The sequence below is a fragment of the Podarcis pityusensis genome, assembly GCF_964106645.2.
Source record: "Podarcis pityusensis genome assembly, chromosome: 11".
Lineage (NCBI taxonomy): Eukaryota > Metazoa > Chordata > Lepidosauria > Squamata > Lacertidae > Podarcis > Podarcis pityusensis.
In genome coordinates this window covers 36174570-36200809 of record NC_138036.1, presented here as the reverse complement: position 1 = coordinate 36200809, position 26240 = coordinate 36174570, and the positions used below count along the sequence as shown (strand labels likewise).

The following is a 26240-nucleotide window of genomic DNA, read 5'->3' as shown; positions in this document are numbered from 1 at the left end:
AGCTTCTATGCAACCTCCTTTTTCCTCCTTTAGCACACCTTTGCCTCCCTTGTGGTCCAAAAGTCCAACGGCCAGTTTTCTGTTTTTAATGTATTTAAATAATTTTTGTTGGTCTTAATATTGTAACAATGTGCTCAATGAGGCCTTTTTTGCATTCCTTCTTGTCTCTGCCATTTGGGGAGAGTCATGTGCTCTGGAAGAGGTTTCTTTCAGCCCCATAAGCAACATCCCGACTGTAAGTGAGGTGGGAATGGAAGAAGCAGCATTTTTTTCTGAAGTGGAATGAGCCAAAATGTGCTGTAGAGGAAACAGATTTTATTACTTTATATTGCTGTATATCATAATTCAATTCCATTTCATGCAAAGTTACTCTATTACTGTTTGACAGTGTTTATATATAACCTATTGCAACATTATGTGCAATGTGTTGGCATGTAGTGACATTTGGAAAGGATATACACTTAGAACAATTTTTAATGAGTAGGAAGGTTTTATGTAAAATAAAACCTGCTTAGTTTCTAAAATTATCCTAGGGTGACCTTTAGCATATGGTTTGGTAATAAAAGATGTGTGTTGAGCATTAACCTTTGCTTCACCTATCCTCTGCCAAAGTCCTTTGAAATTTCCAAAAGTTAGAATGCTGAAATAATTTTTTGTTCCCTGGATCATAAATAGACCCAAGGAAGTCTGACACTCAGTGCTTCAATAATTATAAGTACATTGTGCTTCCATTCTACAGTATTATTTACAAAGAGGACAACTGGCTGCTTATAGCATTCATTACTTTACCACAGAGATGGGCAACTTTTTCAACTGTGTGGGCTCATTTGAAATACATTATGAAGATAACAGCTGGCCTGCATATTGAATATCATATAATTCACATAGTGTGGGTTTTTGTGCTTTTGCAAGCATGATGGAAACTACATTTGAAGTGCAATCTCATGCATGTTTACTCAGAAGTAAGTGTTTAATACCAGTTCTTCCCTAATAAGTGAACTTCGGCTGTATTTCACTTTAAAAATAATATTTTTGTTTATAATGGTAGTTTGACAACGCTGACAAAATCTACCTCATACATGATTACCTGCACTCAGCTAAAGCTTTATGCACTCTGGCAGTAAGTATCATGTATCTTGACACATGTTCTACCTGCTGAAAAACTTGAGTCAAGACTGTTTGTACGTTAAAGTTACTGATCCAGTCATCACAGTATTATTATTTATATAATGCCATCAGTATGCACAAGAGTATGCACAAGAGTACAAGAGGGCAAATGCCTGGTCTGAGGAGCTCACAATCATATTGTTAAGGAAAATTCTGGGTTGAGAGACTACTCAACAGCCCAGCTCATTGGGGTAAAAGTCCCCCGTGGGTCCATGAGGTCAGTAAAAGAAGGAAATTCCAGCCAAGCAATTTGGAGCAAAACGGCAGTCAGTAGACTTAGATTCTTTATTGTTGTGCAACAGGTTCAACAGCAGCGAGTGAACCCTGAGCATGGGGTGACATTGACTTTTAAAACTTTCCCATCAAATCCCAGAATACAGTTTGCACAGCATCATAAATGCATCATTGTTACATCACTAACATGTCACAAAAGGGGAGGGTTACACAAGATTAGCATAGACAGATATGTCAGGGCAACACCCAAGTATAAGATAAGCATAGGCAAACATGTCTTAAGTACCCACCACCCAAAAGTGCAATAGAACTTGCTTTGCATGTCTGGAGCCTGAGGCAAGAGATTTGAACCTTTCTAAATACAGTGGTACCTCGGGTTAAGTACTTAATTCGTTCCAGAGGTCCGTTCTTAACCTGAAACTGTTCTTAACCTGAAGCACCACTTTAGCTAATGGGGCCTCCTGCTGCCGCCGCACCACCGGAGCACGATTTCTGTTCTCATCCTGAAGCAAAATTCTTAACCCGAGGTAATATTTCTGGGTTAGCAGAGTCTGTAATCTGAAGTGTATGTAACCTGAAGCATATGTAACCCAAGGTACCACTGTAGTCACACCCCTCTTTCTCATATAGTCTACAACATGTTCTGTGGAGCATTCTCTCCAAGGAATGTCTATGCTTTGGGCTGTCTTAATGTCCTCATCACACTCTTTACCTGCAGCTGCTTTATTGGCTGGCACTGGATACTTCCTCCCCTCACAAAGGCCATCAGAAGCAGCTATCCTGTAAGAAGCAGCAACAGCCAGCAAAGTGAAATGTCATAACTGCCACCTCCATGCTAGTTGGGACTTCCGGGTCAGCGCCATTGGTGAATGGTGGAGTTCCTCCTACCGGAGGAACGGGCTCCGTGAAAACTGGGTCTTCCCGCCGCGGCGAAGGTGGGGACCCGCTAGAAATCCCAGGCGGAGGAAGCCTGGGAACGTGGGGTTCGGCAGGGCACCAGAAGCGCCCCCCTACTCGCGGGGAATCCCATCTAGGGGCTCCAGAGCGAAGTGGGGTGAGAAGCGCGGTGCTACGAACTGACTGCTACTTTCACGGAGTGAAGCCACACAGCCATTGCCAGAGAGCGCTGACTTTTTCCTGTGGACAATTGGACTTAAAACAAGTACCCATGAAAAACAAAGTGCGAGACTGGCTTCATTATTTTCAGATAATGGAGGCTTTTAAATTGGACAAGAAAATTGGCTTCCAGGTGGAAAAATCAAAATTAGAAACTGAACTGTTAGAACCCAAAACTAAGAATTTGTCAAGAATGTATAACTTGCTGCTGAAATGGAACACTCAGGATGAAACGGTAAAATCGGCTATGATTAAATGGGCACAAGACGTTGGACACAACATTATGTTCGCTGACTGGGAACAGTTATGGACCACAGGTATGAAGTTTACGGCATGTAATGCCCTAAGAGAGAATATTATGAAAATGATATACAGGTGGGACATAACTCCAGTCAAGCTTGCAAAAATCTATCATTTGCCCGATAATAAATGTTGGAAATGTAAAGAAACTGAAGGTACATTTTTTCACCTTTGGTGGACATGCCCAAAGATTAAGGCTTTCTGGGAAATGATATATAATGAATTAAAAAAGGTATTCAAATATACCTTCCCCAAGAAACCAGAGGCCTTTCTCCTGGGCATAGTCGGCCAAATGGTGATAAAAAAGGATAGAACTTTCTTTATGTATGCAACAACAGCAGCAAGAATACTCATTGCAAAGTATTGGAAGACACAAGAGCTTCCCACACTGGAGGAATGGCAGATGAAACTGATGGACTATATGGAACTGGCGGAAATGACTGGTAGAATCCGTGACCAGGGAGAAGAGTCGGTGGAGGAAGATTGGAAGAAATTCAAAGACTATTTGCTGAAACATTGCAAAATTAAAGAATGTTAGAGTGATGTTGGATTGAAAATAAGTGGCTTCCAGCTGTACAGGACTTAAAGTTATGTCCTGGGAACGTGGGGTTCGGCAGGGCACCAGAAGCGCCCCCCTACTCGCGGGGAATCCCATCTAGGGGCTCCAGAGCGAAGTGGGGTGAGAAGCGCGGTGCTACGAACTGACTGCTACTTTCATGGAGTGAAGCCGCACAGCCACCATTGCCAGAGAGCGCTGACTTTTTCCTGTGGACAATTGGACTTAAAACAAGTACCCATGAGTAGAAACGGAAAATTGGATCAAGAAATTGTTTTAATTTGGTAACGAAGCGGGAAGGTGTAAACAGGAAGTCCGCCTTCCGTTTCCTTGTATATAGACTAAAGCAAAAATTTTGCAAGCTAAAGCCGGGAAGCTGTCAAAAAAGGACTAAATTTCCTTCATTTAGAACCACTGAAACCCCCCTTGGAAGCAGGAGAAAAGGGGGGGGGGACTCTGTTTAACTCTACCAGGAGAGGGAGTTAAGAAGGATAAGTTTCCATCGTCTCTAACCTGGAAACGGGGTGTCAGAGACAGAAACTGTTGCTGAAGTTCATTGACGGTGAACCTAACACTTTGACAGATAGCTAATGAAGAGAAACAAGTTGATTGTAATGTTGCCTTTTGCATCTTAAAGAAACAAAATATCTGAAAAACGTCTGAAATATCTGAAAAATGAAAGTAACTTTCCTTTGTCTTTAAAAAAAAAAATGGCTACAAGTAGATTATCTCCTCTAGAGAGAGCTTGCTAAATTGTTGTGGCAGCATATTTGAGACCCAACATCTGTGAGATTAAGACTGTGGGAACAGACTTTTTCGTCCTTGAACAAAGATGAGCTGGGAGAAAGACTGGTTGCTTGCTCTATGCAAGACAAATGCTTTGCTGGAACAGATGCATGAAAAGATGGACTTAATGAATGAGAAAATGGATTTGACTGTTGTGGTTAATAACATTGATACAGAAATCATCCAAGAACCAACCTATCAATCTGTACCGACTGGGCAAGTGCAGTTGACAATGGAGGAGGATGTGGCTGCACCTCAAATAGTACAAATGGAGAGACCCGAGGCCCTACAGGAGCATAAGCCACTGTTATTGAAGATTGAAGCTGGAGCGGGCCAAGGGGAGTCTGGAGATGAGGAGACTTCTAGCTTTGGAGAGATTCTGAAATTTGATTTTAAATTCATTTTGGATTACATCGAGGACTGTGGGGAGTGGGACTGTGGGGAATGGGTGAGCTGGATGAAGGGTGATGGAGATAATTTTGGGTTGGAACCCTCCAGAGACCTACTCCTCAATGAGAAAGGAAAGAAACTAAGACAGAGACCAACAAGAGACAAGGAAAAGGGCAAGCACAAACAAGATGAAGAAGAATTGCAGAAGGGACATGGAAGAGATTTAAGGGCCTCGGACATAAGGCTTCCAGGTTGATGGACTAGACGGAATGGACAATAAGGACAATAAGGACTGACATGACCCGAGACCAGGAAGCAGAGACGCTGGATGATGATTGGAAGAGAATTTATAATGGAAACTTTTTTATTTTAGAATCAGCTAATGAATATTAGGGGAAATGTGGGAATGAAACTATACGACTCTAGCAGAAATGATATTAGGAGTTATGTATATTTGAAATTTAAGATTTAAGTTTTAAGGCACTTAGGGGTAAGATAAGGATAAATAAATTAAGGTAATCTGAATAATAGAATATGGGGAAAGATGGTAAGGATCTGTTGAGCTAATTATTAGGTTAAATTGTTAAGACAAATTTTATAACAAAAATTGAGAAAGATGGAAAGAATTTGCTGAAATAATTAGTAAACTAGAATACAAAAACGGAGGTGTGAGGAGGTCAATGAAACAAGCAAATGGAAATTATGGATATGCAATTTGGGATTTGTGGTTTTTTTTCTCTTTTTTCTTTTTTACTTTTTTATTGCTGTATTGTTATATTGGTTTTCTCATTTTGTGCTTTTCTCCTTTTTTATTGTCTTCTTTTTTCTTTTTTGTATTGTAGCGTTCTTTGTCATTTTTTATTTTTCTTGTAATTTTGAAATTATCAATAAATATTATTTTTTTTAAAAAAAGACAAGGGAGGGACAGAGAGCAGGCTGAAACACAGCCAAAGCTCCCCGGAAGCCCAAACAGGCGCAGAAAGCCACAGACAGCTTTTCAGAACAGGAAGGGGCTGCAGCTGACCAAATAAGTCCAAGACGTAGGCGGATAGGAAGGCTGCTAGACAAGAAGCAAAATAAGAAACGTAAAGGTCGAAGGTTCAATCTCTTCTGTTGATACAGGAAGAACTCCTCAGAAGGGTCAACTGAGTGATGGGGGCCAGAGGCTTGCTAGAGCCGTCCGGAGATAACTGCTTGAGTTTTTTTTGCAATAAATCCTTTTTAACTACATGCGCTTACTGTGTTATCAAGCCAGAAACCTAGACTCCTCTAACAATATCCTGAAACATGGTAATAAGACAATGTTGGATGATAATAGACATATTATTTCACAACCAAAATGACAAATGTGCACACCAAATTAAATGTTGGTGTAGCTATTAAAAAAAAAAAAAACTGCCACCTCCATGCTAGCTAAATAAGCACATCCACTGTGTATTGTTTAATGTTTTGTTGTTGTTTTAATACCATAGTTTGAAGTAAGCTGTTCTAGGAATCTTGTTGGGTAAAGAATGTGTTAAAGATGCTTTAAATTAAATAAAAAAGGCTCCTACATCATTTCCTTGGGAATAATCTGTTGGCCTTAATCTTTGAATGCAGAGATTATATGCAAAACATGTGTAAATACTCATTAATATGGGTGACTCTGAAATGTTATAAATTAAGCAATAACAAGAATTTTGTGTGTGTGTGTCTTAAAGGTAAAGGTACCCCTGCCCGTACGGGCTAGTTGTGTCCGACTCTAGGGTTGCGTGCTCATCTCGCTCTAGAGGCCGTGAGCCGGCGCCATCCGAAGACACTTCCGGGTCACGTGGCCAGTGTGACAAAGCTGCAGCTGGCGAGCCAGCACCAGCGCAGCACACGGAAACGCTGTTTAACTTCCCGCTATAAAGCGGTCCCTATTTATCTACTTGCACTTAAGAGTGCTTTCGAACTGCTAGGTGGGCAGGAGCTGGGACCAAACGACGGGAGCTCACCCCGCCGCGGGGATTCGAACCGCTGACCATATGATCGGCAAGTCCTAGGCACTGAGGTTTTACCCACAGCGCCACCCGCGTCCCTGTGTGTGTGTCTTAGGCCCTACAAAATTCTTTGATTCCTTGTTTCCTCCCCCTTAGTTTGTCACGGGTAATAGTTGTGTCTTGGCTTCATTTCTTATTTTGCTGACTTCTCATATCTAATCTATATAGCAAGGTTCAGAAAGCGGAGACACTCCAGACGTTACTGGACTTTGTTGTTTAGTCGTTTAGTCGTGTCCGACTCTTCGTGACCCCATGGACCAGAGCACGCCAGGCACTCCTGTCTTCCACTGCCTCCCGCAGTTTGGTCAGACTCATGTTTGTAGCTTCGAGAACACTGTCCAACCATCTCGTCCTCTGTCGTCCCCTTCTCCTTGTGCCCTCCATCTTTCCTAACATCAGGGTCTTTTCCAGGGAGTCTTCTCTTCTCATGAGGTGGCCAAAGTATTGGAGCCTCAGCTTCACGATCTGTCCTTCCAGTGAGTATTCAGGGCTGATTTCCTTAAGAATGGATAGGTTTGATCTTCTTGCAGTCCATGGGACTCTCAAGAGTCTCCTCCAGCACCATAATTCAAAAGCATCAATTCTTTGGCGATCAGCCTTCTTTATGGTCCAGCTCTCACTTCCATACATCACTACTGGGAAAACCATGGCTTTAACTATACGGACATTTGTTGGCAAGTTACTGAACTACAGCTCCCAATTATCTCTTAGTTGCTATACTGAGTGGAGTTGATGGGGGGAATCTAACAACATCTGGAGGACCCCAGGTTCTTCCTGCACCCCACTATATATAATTAATTAGCCAAATCAAAGCAGCTCTTGTTACCATTTAGAGCATTCTGGCTCTAAAACAGACAGATCAGGTGTCTGGAAACCCACTATCAGGTCAGGATTGTGATAGTCATCCATATATATAATTTTTGTCCCAAGCATTTGATGATCATAGGTACACTGCATGGATGCTTGATTTAACATTAGTGGCAGTCATGAATAAATTAATTTGTCCAAGCATTTTCTGAGCACTTATACTACCTGGTAACATTTCACACTAAATCTTAGGTACCTGTTCATGGATTTCATGTTCTTCATAGACCTGCATTCTGCTCACGTCTGACATCTGCTCATCAGGCCACTCTTAAATTGCTCTGCCTTGCCTTCTATAAAGTGCCCTTGTTCCAACTGCCCTGTTTTCCTCCATGATTGTTGGTGATACGCCCCATTTGAACTGGTACTACAGCTCTCCATTATGTTTATTCTATTCTTATTCTGTGTCAAACAGGACTGAAAAATACCAGTGGGATCAATAACTTAGTTACACTGAATAGCAGACTAGAATAGTAATGATTAACACATTGGTGACAATTCTCAATTCAAGGGGCATACAGAGCGGAAGGTGCAACTATTACAATGCAGTAAATGTCTTATTGGCATTTTACATGGTTAAAGCAAAACCTGTTTTGAACTTTTGAATGAGCTTTGATGAAAAAAGAGATTATGGACAATAACCTGTTTGCTTCATTTGGATAGCATCTATCTGAATACTAAAAAAATCATCAGTATGTACACTGAGATATTTTATTGCTGGACTCGTGTAATCATAACTTGGTGTTGGTTATATAGGTTTTGTGTTTAAAATACTTCGACTTCTATCTATATAGTTTCTAAAGTGAGTGTATTCTGATGAATGAAGCTCACATTCAGCAAAACTAATTGCACTTTCCACAGGAAATCCTGTCTAGGCTGAATCAGGTGTGTGAAAGGGTGACAGATTTCCCACATCCTAATATTCCATCCCAAATATGCCTTTGCTTCTTCCTGCATTGGTGACCTCTATTGTGAAGTAAAATTTCTGCCTACGCCATTTTATGGGGGTTTGTATCCAACAGTTACCCATTCAGCCCATTACTTTCCAGAAAGCTCTCTCCATGTGTTGAAAGTGAGGCTTCTGAGCAATGGGAGTTGTGTCATGTGTGGCTGTGCTGTGAGGAAGAAATTGCTCAAAATTGAATGGATGGAGCTAAAACCTAAGATAGCAAACTTTTCCCTTTTTTAAAGAAAGGTAGCCCTTATTGCCATACACATTGATTTATACACATCAATAAATGTTTCTGGACATGGATAGCGTGTACCAGGAAAGCTGTGTTCCCATTGCAAATTGTTGGCATCCAGCAGTTCAGATTAACATTTCAGTACATGGCACTGGGTTGCATACATAGAAAAGTAAGAGCGTTTGTAAATACCAAGTGCATATCTGAAGTCATGCTGTAAAAACCAAGAGGTTTAACATGTTGTTGAAACAGTTTCAGTTTGCTTTTCAACTGTGGAAAGGCTGATTTGACTATGGTCTACTTCTTGGGAGAAAGTTCTCTAGTTTTGTATTTTGAAATTATCACGATTGAGCTCCTTGAAAACATTGCAGGATTTCTATCTGCCTAGCAACAGGTTAGCAGAACAAAAAAAGAAAAAAAGAATCAGGATAATTTGGCATCAAAGCAGGAAATATGTGAACCTGTCACTGTAAGCAGTCTCAAAGGGCAAACTGCTTTGCTGGAGCTAATTAACCTTAGGAAATAATTACACAAATATGCAAATGTTGTTTAGATAATTCCATGTGTTATCAGCTCAGGTAGTCCATCATAACTGCAGACCTTGCAATGCCTAGGTATTAGTATCTGGTGTAGTTGATAAGGCTTTGGTTTCTGCCTGCCTTCAGCTTGGTATTTAAGAATTAATGATGGCAATATTCCATTCATGATTTTAACCTGCATTTTGAAAGCTCCAGAAAACACTGTATATACTGTATGCACACTGCTTATCTGTGGACACTAATGGTTTGATTCATTAAAATGTTATATGCCTCGCTGGTCTTACTTGTCAAACAATGCTGTGTTTGGTTTTTTTAAAAAAGACTAAAATAATATTGCTTAATGTGTAATATAACCCAAACAAGCTGACTAGATATGTTTCTAAAATGCCTCATTTTATATACAGTGGTACCTCTGGATGCGAACGGGATCCGTTCCGGAGCCCCGTTCGCATCCTGAAGCAAACGCAACCCGCGTCTGTGGGTCACGATTCGCTGCTTCCACGCATGACATCATTTTGAGCATCTGCACATGCACGAGCGGCGAAACCCGGAAGTAACGTACTCCGTTACTTCCAGGTCGCCGCAGAGCGCAACCCGAAAAGGCTTAACCTGAAGCGACTTCAACCCAAGGTATGACTGTACAGAAAATGTTCTTTGAATCTTGCAAAGGTCCTGTTGAAATTATCCTAGTGAAAGCCAGTAAACTTCACAATGGGGTGGTTTCAGTTATATTTTTCTCAAGAATAGTGGATACAAAAATGGATAGAGAAATGTTTTTCTCACTCATATAAGGGCAGAACCTCTGGTTATCCCATCAAGCTAAATGTTGGGAGATTTCAGGGCAGAATTTGCTTCCACAAGCTGGGGTGATGCCTACCAGCTTTAAATGGCAATTAGACAACTTCATAGAAGATTATGGCTTTCAGCGGCTACCAGCCATAATGGGCTATTTACTACCATGTTGGGTTCTGAATGGTAGATAATAGTAACATTAAAAAATCCATGTTCTTAAAATAATAAAGCAATAATCAGCTTGGCCAGCCAAACACTTGCCAGAAAAGAAAGGTATTTGTTAGAAAGCAAAAAAGCAAGGTGGGAAGGCAAAGATAAGGTGAGGTGGGCCTGGGCCTTAATATCCAGAGTTCCTTCCTATGTTCCTGCCAAAAATTAAAGCTGAGATTCTCCTCTTTCAAAATAAGTGTTCCTTATTTGCTATTCTTGTTAGTTACTCTGCCCTATTTTATTGTATTCATTAAGCACATATCACTTTGTGCTACTCTGGCATCAAATACAAGGTAAGTGGGGCAAAATTGCACAATTTTCTGCTACAGAATCCTATAAAATTAAGCTCCAAGGCAGATAAGGAAAAGTACCAAATGACAGTATTGTCTATTTTCCCTATTAATTTGGAATTACCAGTTCTTCCTAGCAGCAAAATAAGCAGGTTCTGCTTAGGCCTACCTCTACAAAACCATTAATAATAATGTAAATATAATTAAACATGTTGTGTTTAACTGGTATATTTATTAATATCCCACCCTTGTCTGGTATAAATCTTGTGTTCTATAGAACATTCAAAAGTTAGAAATAAAAAACCTATTTTTTCTGTACACTTTCCCTTAAATAACTAAAGTTATCATTAAATGAATATGCACTGTAGCTTTTAATTTTATGGATTTTATATGTGATCAAATAGTCTTTTATTATGTTTTTTTCTTAAATAATCAAAATTTCCCTTATCTTCTGAGTAGTCTTTCATTGAATTTCCAGCTCACTGGATTGACAGGTGCTCAATATCTGATATGTCTGATAATTTTAATAGTTACTGACAGATAGTAAGATGTACTAATTCTGCCTTCTCCTAGTAAGAGAACTAAAATAAAGATAATAATTAAGAATAAAGCTTTTAAAACTTATCACTGCATTAAATGACTTGTTAAATTCTATTCATAAAGTGTTAACTTGTTTTTCCCCCAAAAAAGAGACATGAGATTTGTCTAATTAGGCAGGAATTTTAAGGTTTTAAACCTTTTGTGAAAAGAACAGGTTCATTAGATTGAACAAGGAAGACAAAGCCAGTAGTTACAGCTGCCTCCTTTCATCCACAAATTAAAATGAATAGGGATGGTTCTACTGTACCTTGCATTCTCTATCTCCTGTGTCTCATGGGCTTTAGGTAAGGTAGACCCTGCATTACTATTTAGCTTCCCATAGCTGGAATTTAAAATGTTTCTATCAACTTCTCCTTATTTTTCTGCTACAGATTTTGGTAGAACTTGACATTAAGGATGACCTCAGGCTGCTACCAGCACTATCTAATTCTCCTTTTTCCCATAAAGCTCTGGGGCAAGTTTCCTGCATGTTGTTTCCCTAGTCTGGTGATGTAGAGCAGATTATAGGGATCAGGTGCAGAAAAATACACAGTGCAACAACATCACTATATTAATCATATCATATTATCACAATATAGGTAAATGTTTGTTTCAGTGGGACAGCTATTGAAAGGAATTAGATGGTCTATGACCATTGTATTTCAGATGTAATAGGTTTTAAATGTTATCTTAAAGTGCATAATACAGAGGAATGTAAAACTAAACAATGATGGCTGAGAAAAGATTAGGGTAGGGTACGTGTTGCAAAATAATTGTGATTATCAGTTTCTTTCTGTTTTGTACTTGCCTCTGGTCAGTGTGTTGCAGCTACAGTTCTTCATTCTTCCCACGCTTGTTTGTTCTTTAATTTTTCTCTTCTTTAAAAGCTCCTTAAAAGTTAACTTCTTTTGGCCTTGCTATCTCTCTTTTACTTTATATTTCCTTCTGTTTCTTTTAAAAAAGCTCCCTGTTTTATAACATGTGCAAGTTATGATGTTCCATTTTCTTCTTAGTGAATGTACTGCATGTTAGGAAGGGGGTTGTGTGTGTCTGTTTAAAGAAGTGTGTGGTGCATATCTGCATATTATTTCTCTCTTTTTAAAAAACCCTTCTTATCCATTGTGTTTCTTGTCTATTTGGATTATAAGCCTCTTGGGCAGGAACTTTTTGTTTACTTTTTTAAAAAGCATCTAGCATATCTCAAGCTCCAAATAAATAAGCATGATCATAATTAGCGTTATCTTCACTTTCTAGGAAAATGGCTCTCCTGAAGAACATGCAATTTATATATGGGACCACTTTATCTCCCAATCAGCAGCTGAAAATGTTTTTTTTGTGGCTCACAGTTATGGTGGACTTGCATTTGTGGAATTGGTGAGTATTGCTGTTTGGTTATTCCTTATTTTCTTTTGTTCACATAGATGCCAAAGTGTTAGGTATTGTTGTTTTTAAGTATGTGGACTTAAAACCATATTTCCTTTATATGCTATGGCTATGTTCATTCATTTTTTCCCCCTTTTGCTAAGTAAAACAAGGCTGGATAACCTTTTTTGACCCAAGAGCCACGTTGACAGTCAGGCACCCTTAAAAGGGCCACATGCCAGCCGTAGACAAGGCAATGTATACATGCACATATATGTATGCAGAGATGCAGAACTCTATTTCATTCTTTCACACACTCATTTTTTCACATATACACACATACACAAGCAGCCACGCACCCATGCATACATACATACAAACATACATACAAACAAACACAGATGCACACACGCAGCATTTCCATCCATCCAGATCATTCTGTGCAAAGTAAAATATGACACTTCTTCCCACCCTCCAGTCTACCACTGTGCCATAGGGCATAAAAATGCAGGCTTTAATTATTATTATTATTATTATTATTATTATTATTATTATTTATTAAATTTGTATGCCACCCTCCTTCCGAAGATCTCAGGGTAGTTCACAATCTTCTGAACTAGTCATGCCTATATCCACCTCATTTCCAGCCCCTCATTCTTTCCTGCTACTCCAAACCCCTCTAAACATATCACATTTCCTTCTCTTTGTAGGGGGGCAGAAGTGATGGTGAGAAAAATTGCCCTCTCCCCCCAGCTCGTTCTCTTTCTTTCCCTCCTCCTTATCCCATCCTAATCAGGGGACATGGTGTTTTATGGGACAGTTGTTTGTTTAAGGGAACCTTTTGTATTTACATAGGGCGATCAAGGATGGGATGAAAGGACACTACTTCCCCTGTTCTTTTTATACACTCACATGCTCTTGTGAAGGGATGTGGGGAATGTTGTAGGAGGCTGCTATGGTGATGGCTTTGGATGGCCGAAAAGAAGTAATAGAGATAGGCAGGAAGAATCACTGGACTTCTTCCCTGTCCTTGGATTTATTTGCTACATTTATATCCCACTTTTCTTCCTAGGATCTATGCGTGAACAGGGAGAGGAAGTCCATGGGTTGGGAAACTCATTTTTTGATTTGAGGGCGAGTCTTGTGAACTCCGGGGATTTGTATTCAAGCTAGGCTCAGTTGAACTTTCACGACACCCATAGTAAGATCCTGCCCTTTATCTCAGACAATATTGGAAGGGCCTCCATTAGAGTAATGAGAATCAGAACAACCTGTAACTAAATACAGTGGTGCCCCGCAAGACGAATGCCTCGCAAGACGGAAAACCCGCTAGACGAAAGGGTTTTCCGTTTTGGAGGTGCTTCGCAAAACGAATTTCCTATGTGCTTGCTTCGCAAGACGAAAATGTCTTGCGAGTTCCTGCAGGTTTTTTTTTCCTTTTTCCCTTTTTCCCAAGCCGCTAAACCGCTTATCAGCTGATGGCTAAGCCGCTTAACAGCTGATGCTAAGCCGCTTATCAGCTGATCGTTAAGCCGCTTATCAGCTTATCGTTAAGCCGCTTATCAGCTGATCCTTAAGCCGCTTATCAGCTTATCGTTAAGCCGCTTATCAGCTGATCCACTAAGCCTGCTAAGCCCTGTAGCACTAATCCGCTAAACTGCTAATGGGCTTGCTTCGCAAGACGAAAAAACCCGCAAGACGAAGAGACTTGCGGAACGGATTCTTTTCGTCTTGCGAGGCACCACTGTAGAATAGTGTGGGCGATTTGACATAGGACATGTTCACATTTTGGAATTTGGCTCCTACAGGCATCTAGAAAGGTTTTGCCCATTTTAAATGGGTAAAAGGACTGAAAATACCTATATGGCCCTTGGCTCATACAGTTTATTTCTCTTTATCTCAGACCTAATAAAATTAGTCCTTGTAGGAGTGTTAGTAATTTTCTCGCTCCTGAGAATTTGTAATATACTTGCATATCTTGGGATTTCCCCAACCTGCTTATCCCCTCCCTTGTCCATGGATGGTGTTATTTTTTACTATGTAAGGGTACATACGCATTCAGTTTGCTGTTAATATACAGTATAAGATATTGGATTAGTATCAGCATTCTCAATAGACATATCTTTTGTTCATGCATTTTGTCTGTGGGTATTTATACCGGAGAACAAAATGATGTGATATGACTATAGTACTGTGTTTTATTTTTATTGTATGTAAGAATGAATGATAAATATGTGGGCATTTGACTATTGCAAAAACTGAAATAGAAAGCATACTGGACCATATTGCTTTGAAGGGTCTCATGCCCTTTGGTTTCTATGCGATTGGGGGGGGAGCACTCTAGATATGTTGTGAGTGCAGTTTATGCATGCTGTAAAGGATTGCCAAGAGTGGCTCCTGTTGCTTTAGCACTTTCTGACTAGCAGCTTTAATGATGTAAAGTAAAGCATTGCTCTTTTGTTTTTAGACAAGATATTAAACATGCATGCGATGATTCTGATATTCAGTTTGGCTTTTTGCAAGTTATTCCTCCTGTGAATGAGTATGTCATGAGTTGCATAGTATAAGTAGGAGATGTCACTGTTAAACAGTGCAATCATACACATGTCTCTGTGGCTTCCTCTCAGGTAAGGGGGCACAGGATCACAGCTTGAGTTGTCCCCTGTGGCTGTGAAGACCTTACCTATATTTAAGCTTATTTGAGGTAACTCAATACAAACTTGGGTTTCTTTCACTTGTTCTGTTGGGCAACTAATAAAGTATATTACTACATTTTGTATTGTATTATGCTTGTGGCTGTGAAGCCTTTCCATAAATAGTGCATATGTTAGGAAGTGAGTGAAGTGAAAAGAAGGTGGGGAAAGAGGGAGTGAGATGGGGGAGATTCCAAAATCATTCTGTTATCAGTTTTGTGGGGGAGAAATTGCTTGATTTTAATTTTTGTTGGCATTTCACTCGGTAGGGCTAAACCCCGGTTGACTTAATGGACCAGCTACCACTGTCCCTAGCTATAATGAAAATAAAAAATGGCAATACACAAAAACAAAGTGTGTGTATGAGAGAGAATTCAATTCCTTTTAAAGTGAATGCTTTTCTAGGCTTTTGTGTGTGCTGTGCAATTGCACCTAGTTATTGAGGGGAAATGTTGCTTTCTTGTAGTGTCACAATTGATATTAAGCATAAGACAAAAGCTGTTAACAACAACCAAAGTCTTTTACCAAATCACATCTCTTATGTTTCCAAATTTGCAGCTCTAAACTGATAGTATGTCACAATTTGGTTCAGTGCACCTAAAACAAGTTGAGAAACTTATTAAATGCCCAAAAATTAACAAGTGTCTAGATTCGAGGCCTTCTTTGAGCTTGAGGCCCCAGGCTAAATGGCCCTCCTGACCCCTGACCCTGACTACACCCATAGTTAATGGTATGAATGCGCCAGTTACATGGTAGGGAACCAAAATACACTTTTAAAGGTCATTTATTTTTATTTTTGTTTTGTTTCATAATGGAGATGGATGACATTATGAATTACATGTAGAGATGATACTCCTGTACTGAAAATTGTTTTTAGTCCATTACTGCTTGGTAAATAAAATGAACTTTTGGTTTTAGAGATGATAGGAAAGTGATGCTCCTGTGATACTTTGTTTTCTAGACTTTGATTAGTATGTATCTGGCACAACTAGGCAATGAATAAGAAAGATGTGCATTTGTCACATGGTTTCCCAATTTTTCCAGTGCTGGAACAAGTTTTCCTCTTTCAGAAAGCAATATGCTAATTGTTCTTGTTGCTTCACTGTTTCTCCAGCCGTGTATTGTGAATGATGAACATAAAACAGAGAATTATCTGTCTAGCTTCCCAAATATTTGACTGACATGATCAGCTGTAATTTTTTACATTTTTATCACCATTTGTAACCAGAAAATATTGTTTTGTCTAGTCAGTGCTACATACAAGTAAGCAGTAAAAAGACCTTCCGTGTTTTCAAAAGACGTTATTAACAATTAACATTTTAAATGATACATATAATTTCCCCCATATATTGTAATGATTTATGTTTTTAGCAGACTGTTAATTTTTGGAACTCTATTGGCAAGAGATGTAACACATTCAGTTTGTGAATTCTTAATTTTAAAAATAGAAATGTTAGCCTGAAGTATTAAGATTCAAAACCGTTTTGAACTAAAGCTTCCCCTCTCCCTTTTCAGTCAGTGGCTTGAGATGGCATGGCTAACAGATGACCAATGTGTCATTCCCATTTTGCTTGTTTCTCTTGTCACGCTGGTGGATATTTCTCCACTTTTGTTCTACTTTAATATGAAGCACACAGATGTTTCAGAACAAGATTTGACTTCTGACCTTGGGGCTTCTGGGGTCAGGGTACTCGGGGCCTGTGAAATTATCACAAGCAGAGCTAAAGTTTTTCTCCATCGCAGGAAGTAAGCAGTAAGTAAGAAGTTAAAAAGGAGCTTTGTCAGATAGACAAGATGGTCTCAGTAAGGGTCAGCTTCTGTAGTCTGCTATCTCTGCAGGAGGTGTGTGCATGGGAGGAAGAATATAATATATAGCCACTGGGACATCACATATCTATCACACGTGCAAAACTAGTTCTGAAGAATACATTTCACAGAAGATAACTGATTTAAGAAAAGATCTATACTATGAAAAAGAGTTTTAACAATGTATTTAATATATTTATTTGCTGTAGGTACAGGCAACCTGAATGATTGATAAATCAACTCTTGAAATACCGGTACTTCACTTTTTCCAAACATTTGGCTTTTTTTTTGTCCTTTAAAAAACAGGAATGTTTATTGAGTGAAATATATATTTAACAGTGGGCTACAGTGGTTCTTGTCTTCTTAAATAATTTATTTCCAAATAAATAAACTGTTTTTTGTAATATTTAAGTGCTGCTAGGGAATGCATGCTCTTTTTCACTAAGCCAATTCAAACAATCATTTCAGAAATGTAAGAGTCACCATGAAGTAACTATTGTACCTTAGAAACAGACATACAGAAATGTCCCATGGAATAGAGCAGTGCAAACTGGTCCTTTAGGGCAAATGGGGGGCTGCCCCAGCAACCTCACTCTGCTCTCTGTCACCCTAGCTGCTTCCCTTCATAATTGCATCCAGTCCAGTGTATGGCACTGCCTCTCAGCTTCCTCCTTCTTAGTCTCATTTGATGAGTTGGAACTTTAGGTAGTAACCACTATGCTCAATAAAGTTTTGATTATTGAATCATTTTTCATACAAAAAAATAAACCTGTAAACTTTTCAGATATTATACAAGACCCCTGTAAGAGCAGGATATGCATTTAAAACCTATGAATAGATAGATATAGTAATATTGTTATATACATCTAAGAAATACATATATAAAACCATGGTTTTCCAAGCAATATTGTTGCTTGAGGTCAGTTGCTTAAGAGTTGGACCGACTTTGGTAAACCAAAGCAAATCACCCATCTGCAAGCTCTGCAGCTCAATTTCAAGGTAACTAAATTGGAGCCCCTACATAGCAAGTGTTTAGGTTTGAAGTACAGTAGTTGCTTAACAACATTTAATTTAACTATTTACCAGTAAACTAAGCAGGAGATACCAAATTAGGACTTTCAGAGTAGAACAAGACTTTTAACCTATTTTGAACCTGTAGTGTAACAACCTGTAGCATCTGTTGTAGGAGGGGGAGTTCCTAGCTTGCTGTGTTTGGAATTTTGATCAAAATGAATGCAAACATTAAAATAGTTATCTTGGCTTTCTTGGCTTCACGTTAATCATTCCAATGAGAGGATGAGCACTTCAGTGGGGCAGGGGTAAGGGAAGAACTACATAGTGAGTTCTTAGAGAGTTCTTAGAGAGCCAGTGTGGTGTAGTGGTTAAGAGCGGTAGTCTCATAATCTGGGGAACCGGGTTCGCGTCTCCGCTCCTCCACATGCAGCTGCTGGGTGACCTTGGACTAGTCACACTTCTCTGAAGTCTCTCAGCCCCACTCACCTCACAGAGTGTTTGTTGTGGGGGAGGAAGGGAAAGGAAAGGAGAATGTTAGCCGCTTTGAGACTCCTTAAAAGGGAGTGAAAGGCGGGATATCAAATCCAAACTCCTCTTCTTAGAGGAAATACAGTGAGCCTACACTACATCATACTGTGTGACAGCCCACCAAGCTCTCTTGTTATTGTACTGAGGAGCTACTGTTCTCCAGCCTTTCAGGGTTCATAGATTACAAAATAAATAACTGAATGTGACTCAATATGTGTGGGAAATAAAATTTCACCAATAAATATATCTAAATAAATTGTTTTTAACGTGTTATGTAAGAACTAATAATAATTATTAATATAATAATTTTATTATTTATACCCCACCCACTGGGCAGCTTACAACACATTAAAAAATTGTGAAACATTAGACATAAAAAAATTTCCTGATACAGGGTTGCTTTCAAATGTGAACTAATAGTGAAGACTGAGAATATGTAAGATACACAAATTAAAAGCTTTAAATTAAATTTTAGGCTAATAGATAACTATAAGTAAATTACTGTTCTCAATATACAGTACTAAAAATAGATGTGCGTCATAGCATTCTTCTTATGGAATTTCAAAATTCTAACCATATCACATTTTTTTCATATTTCCTTTTATACTGTCATTGAAATAGAGATTATTACTTACCCCATAGCTCACCTCTTGCTTTGCCTACTGAGAGCTAGACATAGATAGCATGGTTCTAATTAAATTCTTAGTACTATGAAGTATGTAAATAAAGAGAAGCTCCATGTTTAAAGCAACTTCTCAAAGGAATGTATTATTTTTTATGTACTACCATTGATATGTGTACTTTAGAGAGGAACAAAATTAAAAAGGCCCCAGCCCTGAAGAAGTTAGAATGGAAATTTAAATAGAACAGGAGTGTTGGGGGGGGGGGGACCACAAATGCAGTAGCGGAAGCATTTTCCCAAAGGCAGTTTATTTAAAATAATTATATCTTGCCTTTCTTCACAACACACCTCTAAGGTGGCTAATAATAAAGATTAATACATAATAAAGAAAGGGCAGTATCCAATACCAATCATACTCGGATCCATTGAAATCGTTGGCATTAAGCCCATTTATTTCAAAGGGTCTACTCTGAGTATGACTTAGTTGGCTATCACCAACTTTTTAAAAGGCATTGGTAACATCTGAAAATACTGGGGTGAACGATGGAAAAGCTGCATTCTCCTGGTCTTAAATATTGCTGCTGGTATAACTGTTGCTCTGTGAAGTTCCATATTGACCATGGAAACAATAACTCCCTTACCCTAATATGTGCAATGTAGTAATCAGGACCAGAAAAGACCAGAAAGCACCAGATGTGCTAGGACTGCTTTTTAGCCAGGCAGCTGGACAATCAAGAGCTTTTCCCTCTTTCTGGTGGCAAGACGATCAAGTAAAGGTTTGAATGGGGGAGGAAATGATGATAAATGTCCACTCCCCTAACCTTCGATGTTGCTACTGCTGGTGATGAGGTGGCTGTTTCAGTTGCACATGTATACAAGTTACTCATACTTCATTTCCAGTGCGGTTTTCCTATATGACCCCACTTCATACACCTGCAGAGTCCAAGAATGGGAAACAAATTACTACTGGTTTCTAAGAATGTTTCAAGGCACTCACCTACCATGGTGGATATTGGGAGTCTGAATTGAGAACAACTGTAGTATTTTAGTTACAGATGGGTAGCCGTGTTGGTCTGCCATAGTCGAAATAAAAAAATTCCTTCCTGTAGCACCTTAAAGACCAACTAAGTTAGTTCTTGGTATAAGCTTTCGTGTGCATGCACACTTCTTCAGATACCAAGTATCTGAAGAAGTGTGCATGCACACGAAAGCTTATACCAAGAACTAACTTAGTTGGTCTTTAAGGTGCTACAGGAAGGAATTTTTTTATTTGTAGTATTTTAGAAACCAAATACTGATAAAAGAAACTAAATACTGATAAAAGAATAGACGTAGACAATTCTGGGCTAGATGGAGCACTTTTGATGGGAATGAGGCTGGGTGAGGCATGGACTTGCATGCCCTCTCCTCCACACTTCTCTGGTACACCATAAAGAGGGGAGTCAGAAGCTTTTGTTTCCAGTTTTAAATTAATCACAGTTTGATGTAATGTCCAGATTGGGAAGAACTTCAGTTAGTTTTAACTATGGTGTGTCTGAACAAGTCATGTTGTAAGGCACATTTTGGAATGGGCTCAGACAAATCATAGTTTAAACTAACTAGTTTGTCCTGGTTTGGGGATAAAGACAAATCATAAATAGTTTCAATTCAGAAGTAAATACTTTTGTTCTCCTCACTATGATTTAGCATTGCACATGAATGAGGCCACTTTAAGGCATCTTCATATGTTCATATATGTTGTTCATATCATTTTTCTTCTTTGGTCCTAATGTGAAAGCTATTGAGCAAATGTACTTTCACTGTTAGTTGGATAAGCTGTGTCACTGACATGACTGCAGGCAAATCCAGTGTAAAAGAAATGTTTCGTGAGAATCAGGCTTTGAGACAATAATGAGAATCAGAGGGACAACCGGACATGTTAGAGTTATACAGTACACTTAACCATAAAGTCTTGGACTCTGAATTATTAGTGTTTGTCAAAGCAGCAATTCAAAAATAGACTTTTGATGCCAATACTATATTGGCTCTTTAAGAAAAAGTCAAGTATAACAAAAAAATAGTATATACTGTAAATGCAATAGTTAGCCCATACAACTCCATATTCAGTGTATCCAGAGGTTAATATTGTTGCTAACCAGAGATCACAGGTACTTAAATTTGAAATCAATAAAAAGCATGCTAAATCTTTTTGATTACACTAAATGTATCCATGCTTCTGTGCATCTTAGTGTTGCTTAGCTATTTGAAAATATTGAGTAGTTTATAGTTGACCCATGTGTTATCTACCAATTAACATAATTATAAAGACACTTGGTATAAATCCTTAAATGCTGACTTGATACACCTATTACATAAGAAGCTGAATGACTACCCACTATATCTAATCCTCGGCTGAGCAGTCTTTCATGGCACAGACATGGTGGGAAATTAATGTAGTTCTGATAAAACTGGACTATGTTCTGTTAAGATTAAAGTGTTAAAAGAGAATGGAACCTCTTTTCCCCCAGCCTAACTTCCTTATATTATACAACTTGTATCATTTTGTATCAATATAAAAAGAGGAGACTCCTGATTTTTTATTTTATTTTGCTCCTTCATTCCACATTCTTTATATTTCTTACTATGGGCCAGATTAACTGTATGTGTTAACCAAGTCGCATTACCTCAGTTTATATTGATGGAAGATTTGTCCTAATATTCTAGGGTGTGGCCTAGTGGTGTATCAGTGCAGCTTCACAGAAATCAAGTTTTCACCATTTCTCCTTCCAGTGGAAAAACACAGAAAAATGCCCAGGCAGCTTAATAAGACAGTGCAGGATTGGGAGGTCTGTGTGTCTTTCCCATCTGCAAGTTGAGTTCCCTCTCTCTGTGCTATGCAACTTACTTGTGCTTCAGGTATGAGTAACTTGCCTGGCACCTGGAATATGTAAGGTGTCCACAGTTCCTGAAGTGTCTCTTCATACTGTCTTTGCCCATATCCATATGCTCACATGCATGTTGGGAAGGTTTTAGGGTCTGTCTTGACAATAAGATAAAGCAATAACCATTTCCCAAATCCCAAAAGGTGTCTGCCATGTCCCCACCCCCACCCCAGACTTCTCTTAATTTGTTTAAAGACTACCTTGCAAATGTGACTTGTGCTTTTATTGGCTGAAAAGGTGCCAGCTGTCACCCCACCCAGCATGAATAGGCTTAAAAATAGCCTGTGGCCAGGCAGCCTTTGCCCTCACATCAGGACCACTCACATTCCGTCACAAGTTGGTCTGGGATCATCAGAAAGTCTGCAGTGGACTGCATGCTCTGTTGTTACTCATGGGAGACCAGAAGCTACTTTATAAATAACTAGGAAAGTTCTCTCTTTATTTTCAATATTCTGCTTACCTGTTTGCCTCTTCCTTCCTTGTTATTTTTAACAGAACTTCATATAATTTGGCTCTTGGGGTCTGAAGTGTGTTTAGGATTATTTTAGTTACAGGTAGTTAGCCATGTTGGTCTGCCGTAGTCAAAAGAAATAAAAAAAATCCTTCCAGTAGCACCTTAGAGACCAACTAAGTTTATTGTTTATTATTATTGTAATCTTCCATGTACCTTGCTGCTGAGTGCAAACTACTTGAGTAGAAAAGTGGGATTTCATGGGGAAAAGAGCAGGATGTTCTGAATCTCAGAGTGAGGAAGGCATCTGTTGTTCCTCATAAACTGAGATAAAGAAAAGTAGGCAAACTTTCCCTATCCCCACCAACCCCCCGGCCTATCAACCACTATCCCAACATGCAGCACAAAACCTCCAGATTAAAACCTGGCAGAAGTCTAAAAGACTTCTACAAAAACCCATAGCAACACAAGAACCACAAGACAAACTAAGGGACACCCAAATACCTTGGCTAACTCACCATCAACTACATGCCTTCTTAAACAATCCAGCAGTAAAATCAGAAGCCACTAGACCCTTGACCACCTTCGAAAACCTGATAGCAGAGGAACATGGCAAGGGGATGGTAACCACAATATACAAAGTCCTACAAGAGATATACAAAATAACTAAACAGGTATTAGAACTCACCCTAGAACTGGCCCTACTGGACGTCTTCCAAGTTTCATAATGACCACTAACATTATACAGAGCTTATAACCCACCTACTCTCAACAGCCAGAAGCCTCATAGCCAGACACTGGAGAAACCTGTCAGGAGTAAACATGGACCAATGGTATCAAATTGTATGGGAAAAGCCTTACTAGAAAAGCTTACCAATAGACTGAAACTGACATGGGCACAAATAGAAGAGGATGCCTTCACCCTAGTATGGCTCCCCTGTATCACATACCAACAAGACAACAAGGATCCACCGACAGCATACAAATCAATCTGGCTTACCTGACCCAACAAGCCCTCCCCCCTCGCGAATACAAACAAACCCCACTGCAGACAACCAACCACACCCTGCCCCTCAATACCTCTCACTACCAAGGAAATGTAATAAATGAATAGAAAGAGACACTGACACAAAAGTTGACACTGACACAAAACCCACTATGTACACTGTACAAAAGATATAAGCCTCACCACAACACCCCTCCTCTCCCCCCTCTTCTTCCCCAACCTTATACTGTATTCAACACTAATGTCTCACAACAAATGTAGCTGATATGTAAGAAAGACTGTACAACCTGAAAAAGAGACAAGGCATGGACCAGGAAAATCTGATAGATAGATAGATAGATAGATAGATAGATAGATAGATAGATAGATAGATGGCTGAGAAGTGCAGAAGTACAGGGGCCACTCTCTCTGGGTTCTTTTGGAAGTAATTGGTTTTACCTCCCAGAATTCACTCTGCTTGGGGGTTATAGATATTAATAAGGTGTATGTTATAATTTTGAGATGTGACTGGCCTACTTTGAAAGGAAGGGCATAAGAAAGTCTCCCTGCGTCTCCCTTGCATTACACATGGTTTGGACAGGAACAGAAATAACATATATTTGTTTTGTGTATATGTTTGTCTCCATCTTGCAATATTTTTTCTTACTCCTCAAGCATTTTTAATTGAAGTACTGGAAATATTTAGACCTCCATGAAAATGGTCAGTCAGGTATTTGATTATTTGCTTTTTCATACAGTTGGAAAATCTGATGCTTTATTTAACATAGAAAGCATTTGAGCACACCAATTGTTTTAAAGGCGACACAGCTTAGTGGTGCTATAGTATAAAATGAAACGATCTTAAGGGAAGAGTTGGGTTGACATCCTAAGTTGACATCGCATTTCCCATTTGAAAATTTAGAGTTTAGAGATCTGAAAATATAGTAGCATTTTAATACTCAGTTTCATGACAAACATTTTTATTTTCCTTGTTCTGTCTTTGGTCTTGCACCTGAGCTGTTAGTTACCAAGGAGTTTGATTATGCTGTATTATTTGTTTGGGGCTATCTCTCTTCTATTTGTGCTTACCTAGCTGTTACTCCAATAGTATTCTTATATTACTGTTCTATAAAAGTTGGAGGTTATGTTGATCTTGTTTACAAACATGATACATTTTAGGAATTTGTTTTCAAAATGAATGATTATTTGTAAAAAAAAAAAAGTGTGTGCAAATATTCAGGAGAAGGATTATTTGTTACTATTTATCCTTTTCAATGAATTATTATATTTGCATTGATGCAGAAAGTGGTCTGCCATCTAAGGTAAATTCAGCTTTACAAATATTTTATTAGTCATATTAAATATGTTTGATATATGTTGAAGGAAGAATAATTCTCTTCTTTCTTTTATATAAGCATTAGCTCCATTGAAGACCCCTTTATAATGAGGATGCAAATAAGTTGAAGCATATATTGAGAGTACATTTAAATGAAAGAGTCAAAAAATAATAATTTTTAAAATGTAATTAAAAGGCAATGATTCATTCCATTTCAAGAGGTACAGAGAAGTGTGCAGAAAGAACTGGATTTTTAAAAACCTGATGCTTTAAAAAGTTTTTATTCTCAGACCAATCTTGCTAAATTAAATATTTTGATTTCTTAATGTTGCTGAAATGATACTGATAGTTCATTGTTATGTTCTTTTAAAACTGTAATTCAGTTTGTCATCTTACACTATTGCTCTGTACAGACCTCCTGTAATTTTCAACTAGCTGTTGAAAATAACCTAGTTTAAGAGTTCAGCTGAGAACGTGAGGGATTCATCATTATATATTTACTGTCTGAGGCTGATATAGCTGTAAGGTTTTTCAGATCCAATTGATCTATTGCGCATGTTCCCTCCCTAGGTTGCAGGACGTGCTTCTATTTGCATAAGGCCCTGGGCAAGGTTCTTTCTTGCATTGATTGGCCTGTCCAAGGGAGCCTGATGTGTTCTTGCATTGATCACTTTGTCTTTTCTTGGAAGACAGTGTTACACTGAGTTCATCTCAAACATTCTAGGGAGAAGGTAAAACTTTACTGCAGATGTCTCAATTTTATTCAGATGTTCCTTTGAGTACAGGTTTGGTGTTTTTCTTCCAGGACACCTGTCTCTTTATTCTAATTTGAATATCTTTCTGCTTTTTGGTGTACTGTAGCCTGCATTATATTGAAAAGTTATGTGAAAAACAATTCCCAGCATGTATACTATTTTTTCCATATTATTTTGGTTCAAAATAATGCATTTTGCTCCTAGCAAAAATAAATTACTGGTACATTTTCTTAAGGATTTAGAAGCCTAGATATGAATTAACTCTGTTTTTGTTGGTGTCTGTTCCCTCTTCCCTTTCTAACCCTGAATTTCTTCAGTTTGAAACATTGAAACGTTATTCTTTTTCTTTTTCTTTTTCAAACAGCTGTAGAATACAGTGGTAGATAGGGATCTCAGTATTGATGTAGATAATGTTTGACTATCATGTACAAGTGAAATTGACAGTTACAAGTGGAAAATGCAACAGAATATTGCAGTGTGAATTCTGTTGTTCAGGGCTCTAGCCATTGCATCTCATTCCCCCCTGGTCCCCCTCCCCAAAACTATCAGTCAGCTTTCTATACCCATTGAGCATTCTCAATCCCCACTGTTTTGTTTGGGATTATTTTTTTCTCCATTTGGGTTTGTGGTGAGGGTCAGGTAGACTGGTGCCTAATTCAGATACATTAAAATCTTGGATTTCTCTATTTTTGTAAACAGCTCTTTTGACCCTGGGAACATTTGAAAATTGCCTATCAGT

The 26240-nt window shown here is 38.7% G+C and overlaps 1 protein-coding gene across 7 annotated transcripts in view; it reads left to right on the top strand.

The window, feature by feature from the left end:
• ARB2A (ARB2 cotranscriptional regulator A) overlaps positions 1 to 26240 on the top strand; it is a 209202-nt gene that overhangs the window by 92613 nt on the left and 90349 nt on the right. For all 7 annotated transcript variants that reach the window (XM_080972935.1, XM_080972938.1, XM_080972934.1 and 4 more), the window contains one exon: positions 12283 to 12402. In XM_080972935.1, the coding sequence (XP_080829061.1) occupies positions 12283 to 12402 (120 nt within the window). The remainder of the gene's footprint in view (positions 1 to 12282; positions 12403 to 26240) is intronic.